Here is a 10,393-nt window from a genome sequence, read left to right on the forward strand (position 1 = left end):
ATCTCAGTGACGATGAAGGACAAGGAGGAAAAGGAAGAGGAGGAGGGAAATGAGGAAGAAGCCCAGAAGTTGCGTGAAGTGTCCAGGAAGGTTCTGAGGTATCAGAGCAGCCGTGGTAGTCTTTCGTCTGGGGAGTACGGCCTGGAGCAGCAGAAGTCTCCTAATGCCACCAATAATACTAACACCTCCACAAGATCACCCAACGCTACGACCACTAATGCTACATCCTCCACCATCTCCACCATCACCTCCACCTCCCCTCACCAGAGGACCTTCCAAGAGGACAGACAGCGGCTGCTAGGAGATGCATGTAGAGGCAGCGAGAGCCTGGCTAGATACCTCCTCAACCCTCACCTCTCCCCCAAGGAAATAATCACCCGCAGACACACCTTCACCCTCCCCCCTAAAGCCCCTCCTACTGAGGAAGAGGAAGAAGAAGAGGATGATCTGTTTACTTTCCCTACTACTCCGTCTCCTATTCTGGGGGTCATAGGGGGGATGAAGTCAGTAGACACTGATCTGATGTCCCTGAAACACAGAGCCTCTGGAGGGCCTAACCGTACCAACCTCCCTGGCCACTCTGAGAAGTCTTGTGTCCGAGACCTGGTGTCTAAGAGCCCCAWGTCAAAACACAAAGACTTGACAGCAAGTTTCAACATCCCCAGGGACTCTGAAAACAGAGGCTTGGAGGTACCCACCACCCCTCGCCACTGTGAGACATCTGGTGTCCAGCGGGACAAGGTGTCCAACAGCTTGTCAGCAGCAGAGAGACCTACACACGTAGAGATAGGAGAGCTGAACCAAGACAAGAGCTCCTCTATAGTCAAGACAAAACCTCCCCCCTTACACCTAGAACTCAACCACAACCAGGATGAGGACATAAAGGAGTTTTCTCCCGCCCCTCTCCAGATACTCGTCTCCCAGGAACCCAAACAGGCTGACCCTCCTCAAAGCCCCAAACACAATATGGCTAACCCCTCTAAGAGCCGGAAGACCAAACTTTCAGAGGGCAATGGATTCATGTCTTTCTTTAAACGCCTGGGAGAGAGGAGCAAGCCAATGTGAGGAATCTGGTGTCCAAGACCTGATGTTCAAGACCTGGTGTCCAAGACCTGGTGTTCAAGACCTGATGTCCAAGACCTGGTGTTCAAGACCTGGTGTCCAAGAGTGTCAGCAAAGAGTCCTACACACACACACAAGCCCTGAGCCCGAAGCCCAAACCAGACGGCTATGGATTCATGTCCTTCTTTGAACGCCTGGGGAAGAAGAGCAAGCCTTGCTAACAACAAGGATATAGACTCTAGACGTGCTCTAGACTCCTGATTCATCTATTGATTCAGATTCAGACTACCAAGACAGATGTTACATTGTTCTATGGACCTGGCCCTATGGACTATTAACTATATTTATATCCATCCATCCATTGATTTTATAAAGGTTTAATTAAACGAGATTGTTGAAGTGGATTTGAAGTGGAAAATAATGATATGCTGGGACTGGGAGAATTTGTCCAAAAGTGCAGTGTGAACTTTATTCCACTAGGTGGCAGAGTGAGATAACAACACCACAAGTAGTGTGCCTGTAGGCCAGTGGRTCGCAACCAGGGGTACTAGGACTCCTAGGGTTACTTGGCCTATCCACAAGGGGTACTTGAGAAGACTCATGAGACCATAGGCCTACTGGTAAAATACACCTGAGGGGGTACTTCAGGGGTACTCCGGGCAGAGTAAAATTCAGTTGGTGGTACAGTAACCAAAAAGAGTTGGGAACCACTGCTGTAGGCCACCAACAAATGACTGTTTATTTATTCTACCACCTCATATTCCCACAAAGAGGAGCATGACACTTACTGTAATTTGTTACCAATGTCTTTAATAATAGTGATATTCTTACATCAGTATTCTTCTGACTGAATATGCACAGCAAAATAAAACCACTGTTGAGTAGGAGGAGCCAATGTGATCTTTGTCTTGGAAAATACTGGAACTATCTTTGCCATATACAGTAGTATTAAATTATATTGCCGGAGGATATATTTACAGAGCTGTAGAAATTACATTAAATTAATTTCCAGCGACGAGGGCCTGTAAAGAGAAGTTAACAGTATTAAGATAAAAATAATTTAATGGACAGACTGTTAAAGAATAAAAGTGTTTTGTATTACATTTATCACGTAATTTCTTATTTTTATAAAAGTGTTCCTCTTCTCTTGCTGTTTTGAAAAGAACACAACCGTGGTGAARATTTCTCATATGCTCTTAGTAGTCTTATACAAACAACAAAACACTATTGCTCTTATTGGGGTCAGTGTTACAAAGACAGCCAGTCTCCTAGCCAGGCACAGCCAGCTGAATGGTGGGGAGGACGGCACTAATCCCAAACCAAGTTGTTGAGGTCTCAGTCTCAGAATTGGAGCGCGAGCCAGGCCATGGGCCCTTGTCAAAGGTAGTGCACTATATAYGGAATAGGGTGCCATTTGGGATGCAACCCAAGCTACCAGCACCTGGTGACATAGCACAATGGTGGGAGAGAGCCAGGGACCCAGCAAGTACTCCCCAAACTGCTTCAGTATGTGGCCCCCAGCCTCCACCTGCCTCCCCAAGGATGTACCCCCCTGTACCCCAGCTAGCCTGCCGCTCTGCCAGGACCAAGGATCCCCTGCCTCTCTTGGCAGCCAGGGCCTCAGCAAGAAGCCCCAGAACGTACCCCTTGCATCCCGCTCTGCACCATGTATCCTGCTCATTCTACCAGGTGTAGGGACCCCCTGCCTCCCCCAGCCTACCCCTAGCTAGGCCAGGCAGGCAGGCCTGACCCCTGCGGGTGGGTGAGGGATTAACTTGTTGTGTTGTAGAGATCTCTGGGAGAGAGGAGTGAATGTGGGTTAAACCTATTGAACTTCTGGGCTCGCCAGGCCACGGACATCAGAGTGTGGCACTGTTTGTGACTTGAGTCGTGATTTTATTTAAAAAATATATATYTTTTACATTTATTTAACTAGGCAAGTCAGTTAAGAACAAATTCTTATTTACAATGACGGCCTACCAAAAGGCAAAAGGCCTCCTGCGGGAACGGGGGCTGGGATTWAAAAWAWAWATATATTAAATAAAAATATGGGACAACACGACATAAAGAGAGACCTAAGACAACAAAATAGCATGGCAGCAACACATGAAAACACAGCATGGTAGCAAAACAACATGACAACAACATGGTAGCAACACAACATGGCAGCAGKACAAAACGGGGTACAAACATTATTGGACACAGACAACAAAAACAAAGGGCAAGAAGGTAAAGACAACAATACATCATGCAAAGCAGCCACAACTGTCAGTAAGCGTGTCCATGATTGAGTCTTTGAATGAAGAGATTGAGGTAAAACTGTCCAGTTTTACCTTTTACCTTGTTGCAACTTGTTCCAGTCACTAGTTGCAGCGAACTGAAAAGACGAGCGACCCAGGGATGTGTGTGCTTTGGAGACCTTTAACAGAATGTGACTGGCAGAATGGGTGTTGTATGTGGAGGATGAGGGCTGCAGTAGATATCTCATAGATGCGTATACAGAGATGACCAGTTTATAGAAGAGTATAGAYTGGAGTGATGTGTCCTATAAGGAGCGTTGGTGGCAAATCTGATGGCCGAATGGTAAAGAARATCTAGCCACTCGAGAGCGCCCTTACCTGCTGGTCTATAAATTACGTCTCCGTAATCTAGCATGGGTAGGATGGTCATCTGAATCAGGGTTAGTTTGGCAGCTGGGGCGAAAGAGGAGCGATTACGATAGAGGAAACCAATTCTAGATTTAACTTTAGCCTGCAGCTTTGATATGTGCTGAGAGAAGGACAGTGCACTGTCTAGCCATACTCCCAAGTACTTGTATGAGGTGACTACRTCAAGCTCTAAACCCTCAGAGGTAGTAATCACACCTGTGGGGAGGAGGGGCATTCTTCTTACCAAACCACATGACCTTTGTTTTGGAGGTGTTCAGAACAAGGTTAAGGGCAGAGAAAGCTTGTTGGACACAAAGAAAGCTTTGTTGTAGAGCATTTAACACAAAATCCGGGGAGGGGCCAGCTGAGTATGAGACTGTATCATCTGCATATAAATGGATGAGAGCGCTTCTTACTGCCTGAGCTATGTTGTTGATGTAAATTGAGAAGAGCGGGGCTGAATTTTGTGAAAATGTTAAATTAATGTAGGAGAATATAACACATTAGATCTGGTTAAAAGATAATACAAAGAAAAAAACATGTTTTTTTGTACATCTTTGAAATGCAAGAAAAAGGCCGTAATGTATTATGCCAGCCCAGGCGCAATTTTGATTTTGGCCACTAGATGGCAGCAGTGTATGTTCAAAAGTTTRGACTGATCCAATGAACCATTGCATTTCMGTTCAAAATGTTGTATCAAGACTGCCCAAATATGCCTAATTGGATTATTAATACATTTTCAAGTTCATAACTGTGCACTCTCCTCAAACAATAGKATGGTATTATTTCACTGTAGTAGCTACTGTAAATTGGACAGTGCAGTTCGATTAACAAGAATTTAAGCTTTCTTCCAATATCAGATATGTCTATGTCCTGGGAAATGTTCTTGTTTCTTACAACCTCATGCTAATCACATTAGCCTACGTTAGGTCAACCGTCCCACGGGGGACCCACCGATCTTGTAGAGGGTTAATTAACTAGGCAATTCAGTTAAGAATAGATTTTTATTTAGAGTGACMGCCTACCCCGGCCAAACCCGGAGGACACTGGGCCAAWCGTGCGCCGCCCTATGGGACTCCCAATCCGGATGTGATACTGCTTTCAAAACCAGGGACTATAGTGACGCCTCTTGCACCGAGATGCAGTACCTTAGACCGCTGCGCCACTAGGGAGCCCAAGTATATATTCTACTACTTTCGACCAGAGGTAGTACACTATCCACAAAATAGGGTGCCATTTGGGACATAGACGTTAAGTACGTGTACGTGTAGAGGAGGAGCAGCTAGTCTGGTTTCTGTTATCTACTGTACAGTCTGGTTTCTGGTATCTACTGTACAGTCTGGTTTCTGTTATCTACTGTACAGTCTGGTTTCTGGTATCTACTCTACAGTCTGGTTTCTGGTATCTACTGTACAGTCTGGTTTCTGTGGCTGCTGCTGAGTCTGCCTTTCTGTCTGGCTGCCATTTGGGCTGGATGCAGTCTCCATAGCAACCCCATCTCTTACAATGCAACCCTGAGACGGCCGTCTATGCCCGCCGCCTAGCCTTCTCCTCCTCTTTACCCCCTCCACACCTGTGTCAGCATAAACACATCCCTCCTTTGCCACTATGTATCTCCCTCCTACTAAGCTGCACCAGATTTCTAAACCCCTTAAGAAGTACTTTATGGCTGTGGAGGAGAACAAAATAATCGTGAGGATACAAAAGCCTTTGTTGTTGAACACCAGAGATGCTCCTGGACTGCATTCCAAATGGCACTCTTTCCCTAATAGAGCATCACTATATAATGCACTACTTACCCCATGGGCCCTGGTCAGAAGTAGTGTACCATAAAGGGAACAGGGAGCCATTTGGGGGGTACAGCAGCGTCCAGTCATCAGGTGGCAACTTGATTGGGGTTGTTGGATTGGGGTATTGTTAGACACCTCTTCTGAAAGCATCGCCTTGCATGCTCCACTGCACCCAACATGTACCCCTATCCATACCCCCAACCCCGTAGCACCACCCTCTTGTCTTTCACCCTTCAGGATACAGAAGTCCAGCTGGTCTGCTCTACTGTTTTCACATCCTCCATCACTCCCTCCCTCCATCACTCCATCCACTTCTCATCCATAAAGATAAGCATTTCTCCTGTGGGTTTTTCCAACCGCTAGATTCATTATTTGGAATCTTGTTTGGAATCCTAGTTCACCCCCCCCCCCCTCCCTCAGTTGCTCAATGGGTAGGCATCTAAGTGGTCTGTATAAAAGTCTAGACCATTAGGCTATATTTATTCATGGTTTATGTTTTAAATACAGTCATTAGGGCTTGGCCATTGTCTTCTGTACAGCTTCTCTGTGTGTTCCTTATATCTTAAATAGCAGCCTGATTACGACAGTAGGGGAACCAGAGAAGGCAGTGAAAAGCATCCTTTGTCCTTTTATGGGCAGGGGGTGGGGTTAAAACAGGCCACACRCTATTGCAGCAGACAGTCTTTATCCCTCCATCACATTCTGAAGATGCTCTACTTCATTTACATATAATTTACATGCCGWATATCCCATTGGACAGCCAAACTCCTCCCACTGCTCTCTAGCCAATCCAATAACAGTATTTGTATGGCTCCCGCCCCTCCTTTCCTTTCTCTTCTCCTTCCCCTCCCAGTCTCTCGCTCCTTTTCTTCCCAAACACAGCAGACAGCCTGCCCTTTTATTCCTGTCTCACCGTTCTCTCTGTGGATTCTGTTATAACACAGTAGGACTCTGACAATGGACAGCTGTGGACTTGGATGCTGACACTTCTCTCTAAGGCTGCCTGGAAATTCATGTGAGTACAATCCTCCCATTCAGCCTCTCTCTGTCTGTCTCGCTGTATTCTCGGTGCTTTCTCCCCAAGCCAGCCGTAGTGCAGTGCAGTGCTATGTCCAGGATTTCTCGCTACATATGGATGCAAAGACGAGTTTGAATAATTGATTACAGTATCTCGTCTGGCATCTGTGCCTCAGTTCGGTGAATCTCAGAACAGGAACAAGCAGTGATTATTGACCACTTGGCATCTACAGGTCTGAGCTGTTGCTGTAGCTTTTCTAATCATAAGAGGGGAAATGGCACATGCACGCACGCACACACACCTCTCCATTTTAGCTCCTGGCTGCTTGCTCTGCTCATTGGCAGGTGGGCATCAATACTGCAGTCTATGGGCAGGGCTCATGGCTGGATGAGGTTACTGTATTTTGGAGAATTTATAATATGTTTATCTATATTTATGTTGTTTCAATGTTATATTCTGAAATTGCTATGTTATGTTTCAATGTTACACTCTTAGAAAATAAATGTGRTAAAATGCTTCTTCAGCTGTCCCCAAAGTAGAACCCTTTGAATAACCCTTTTTGGTTCCAGGTAGAACCATTACGTTTCCAGGTAGAAGCCATTTGGCTTCCGTGAAGAGATTTCTACGTGGAACCCAAAAGGGTTCTACCTGAAACCAAGAAGGGTCCTCCTATGGGGACAGCTGAAGAACACTTTTGGAACACCTTTTTTCTAAGAGTGTATGTTAGGACATGATGTTGTGTTATGTTTCAGTGTTATGTCATGATGTTGTGTTGTGTTTCAGTGTTATGTAATGATGTTGTGTTATGTTTCAGTGTTATGTCATGATGTTGTGTTATGTTTCAGTGTTATGTCATGATGTTGTGTTGTGTTTCAGTGTTATGTCATGATGTTGTGTTGTGTTTCAGTGTTATGTTAGATAATGATGTTATGTTTCAGTGTTATGTCATGATATTATATGTTATGTTAGGTAATGATGCTATGTTTCAGTGTTATGTAATGTAATAATATTATATGTTATGTTTCAGTGTTATGTTGTTTTCTTACAACCTCATGCTAATCACATTAGCCTACGTTAGGTCAACAGCCACGGGGCCCACCGATCTTGTAGAGGTTAATTAACTAGGCAATTCAGTTAAGAATAGATTTTTATTTAGAGTGACTGCCTACCCCGGCCAAACCCGGAGGACACTGGCCAATCGTGCGCCGCCCTATGGGACTCCCAATCCGGATGTGATACTGCTTTCAAAACAGGGACTATAGTGACGCCTCTTGCACCGAGATGCAGTACCTTAGACCGCTGCGCCACTAGGGAGCCCAAGTATATATTCTACTTACTTTGACCAGAGGTAGTACTATCCACAAAATAGGGTGCCATTTGGGACATAGACGTTAAGTACGTGTACGTGTAGAGGAGGAGCAGCTAGTCTGGTTTCTGTTATCTACTGTACAGTCTGTTTCTGTATCTACTGTACAGTCTGGTTTCTGTTATCTACTGTACAGTCTGGTTTCTGGTATCTACTCTACAGTCTGGTTTCTGGTATCTACTGTACAGTCTGGTTTCTGTGGCTGCTGCTGAGTCTTGCCTTTCTGTCTGGCTGCCATTTGGGCTGATGCAGTCTCCATAGCAACCCCATCTCTTACAATGCAACCCTGAGACGGCCGTCTATGCCCGCCCGCCCCTCTCCCCCCCTCTTTACCCCTCCACACCTGTGTTCAGCATATAAACCACATCACCTCCTATTGCACTATGTATCTCCTCCTCTCTTCTATCTCCTCCACCTAGATGCACCAGATTTCTAAACCCCTTAATGAAGTTACTTTATGGCTGTGGAGGAGAACAAATAATCGTGAGGATACAAAGCCTTTGTTGTTGAAACCAGAGATGCTCCTGGACTGCATTCCAAATGGCACTCTTTCCTAAATAGAGCATCACTATTAATGCACTACTTACCCCATGGGCCCTGGTCAGAAGTAGTGTACATAAAGGAACAGGGAGCCATTTGGGACGCCTCCTCTGGCCTTTGGGTGTGGATTGGGTATTGTTAGACACCTCTTCTGAAAGCATCGCCTTGCATGCTCACTGCACCAACATGTACCCCCTATCCATACCCTCAACCCCGTAGCACCACCCACCCTCTTGTTTTTCACCCTTCAGGATACAGAAGTGCCAGCTGGTCTGCTCTACTGTTTTACATCCTCCATCATCCTCCCCTCCATCACTCCATCCACTTCTCATCCATAAAGATAAGGCATTTCTACTGTGGGTTTTTCCAACCGCTAGATTCATTATTTGGAATCTTGTTTGGAATCCTAGTTCACCCCCCCCCCTCTCAGTTGCTCAATGGGTAGGCATCTAAGTGGTCTGTATAAAAGTCTAGACCATTAGGCTATATTTATTCATGGTTTTATGTTTTAAATACAGTCATTAGGGCTTGGCCATTGTCTTCTGTACAGCTTCTCGTGTGTTCCTTATATCTTAAATAGCAGCCTGATTACGACAGTAGGGGAACCAGAGAAGGCAGTGAAAAGCATCCTTTGTCCTTTTATGGGCAGGGGTGGGGTTAAAACAGGCCACACCCTATTGCAGCAGACAGTCTTTATCCCTCCATCACATTCTGAAGATGCTCTACTTCATTTACATATAATTTACATGCGAATATCCATTGGACAGCCAAATCCTCCCACTGCTTTCTCTAGCCAATCCAATACAGTATTTGTATGGATCCCGCCCTCCTTTCCTTCTCTTCTCCTTCCCCTCCAGTCTCTCGCTCCTTTTCTTCCAAACACAGCAGACAGCCTGCCTTTTATTCCTGTTCCACGGTTCTCTCTGTGGATTCTGTTATAACACGTAGGACTCTGACAATGGACAGCTGTGGACTTGGATGCTGACACTTCTCTCTAAGGCTGCCTGGAAATTTCATGTGAGTACCTCCTCCCATTCAGCCTCTGTCTGTCTCGCTGTATTCTCGGTGCTTTCTCCCCAAGGCAGCCGTAGTGCAGTGCAGTGCTATGTCCAGGATTTCTCGCTACATATGGATGCAAAGAAGAGTTTGAATAATTGATTACAGTATCTCGTCTGGCATCTGTGCCTCAGTTCGGTGAATCTCAGAACAGGAACAAGCAGTGATTATTGACCACTTGGCATCTACAGGTCTGAGCTGTTGCTGTAGCTTTTCTAATCATAAGAGGGGAATGGCACATGCACGCACGCACACACACCTCTCTTTTAGCTCTGGCTGCTTGCTCTGCTCATTGGCAGGTGGGCATCAATACTGCAGTCTATGGGCAGGGCTCATGGCTGGATGAGGTTACTGTATTTTGGAGAATTTATAATATGTTTATCTATATTTATGTTGTTTTCAATGTTATTTCTGAAATTGCTATGTTATGTTTCAATGTTACACTCTTTAGAAAATAAATGTGTTAAAATGCTTCTTCAGCTGTCCCCAAAGTAGAAACCCTTTGAATAACCCTTTTTGGTTCCAGGTAGAACCATTACGTTTCCAGGTTAGAAGCCATTTGGCTTCGGTGAAGAGATTTCTACGTGGAACCCAAAGGGTTCTAACTGAAACCAAGAAGGGTCCTCCTATGGGACAGCTGAAGAACACTTTTGGAACACTCTTTTTTCTAAGAGTGTATGTTAGGACACATGATGTTGTGTTTATGTTTCAGTGTTATGTAATGATGTTGTGTTGTGTTTCAGTGTTATGTTGATAATGATGTTATGTTTCAGTGTTATGTAATGATATTATATGTTATGTTAGGTAATGATGCTATGTTTTCAGTGTTATGTAATGTATATATAATATGTTACATGTTTCAGTGTTATGTTAGATATGATGTTATGTTTCAGTGTTATGTCATGATATTATA

The 10,393-nt window shown here is 44.9% G+C and overlaps 2 protein-coding genes across 2 annotated transcripts in view; both read left to right on the top strand.

Annotated features, from left to right (window-relative positions):
* The window catches only part of LOC111956809 (inverted formin-2-like), an 11,472-nt gene extending 9,307 nt beyond the window's left edge, over window positions 1-2,165 (top strand). The window contains exon 13 of the mRNA XM_070436729.1: window positions 1-2,165. This exon is cut by the window's left edge and continues 361 nt beyond it. Coding sequence (XP_070292830.1) covers window positions 1-1,065 — 1,065 coding nt within the window. The 3' untranslated portion in view covers window positions 1,066-2,165.
* A 4,192-nt stretch (window positions 2,166-6,357) lies between these two features.
* LOC111959512 (tripartite motif-containing protein 3) overlaps window positions 6,358-10,393 on the top strand; it is a 50,071-nt gene continuing 46,035 nt past the window's right edge. Inside the window, exon 1 of the mRNA XM_070437561.1 lies at window positions 6,358-6,515. The gene's annotated coding sequence lies outside the window, so the exon portion shown is untranslated. The remainder of the gene's footprint in view (window positions 6,516-10,393) is intronic.

This window comes from Salvelinus sp. IW2-2015, linkage group LG4p, assembly GCF_002910315.2.
Source record: "Salvelinus sp. IW2-2015 linkage group LG4p, ASM291031v2, whole genome shotgun sequence".
Lineage (NCBI taxonomy): Eukaryota > Metazoa > Chordata > Actinopteri > Salmoniformes > Salmonidae > Salvelinus > Salvelinus sp. IW2-2015.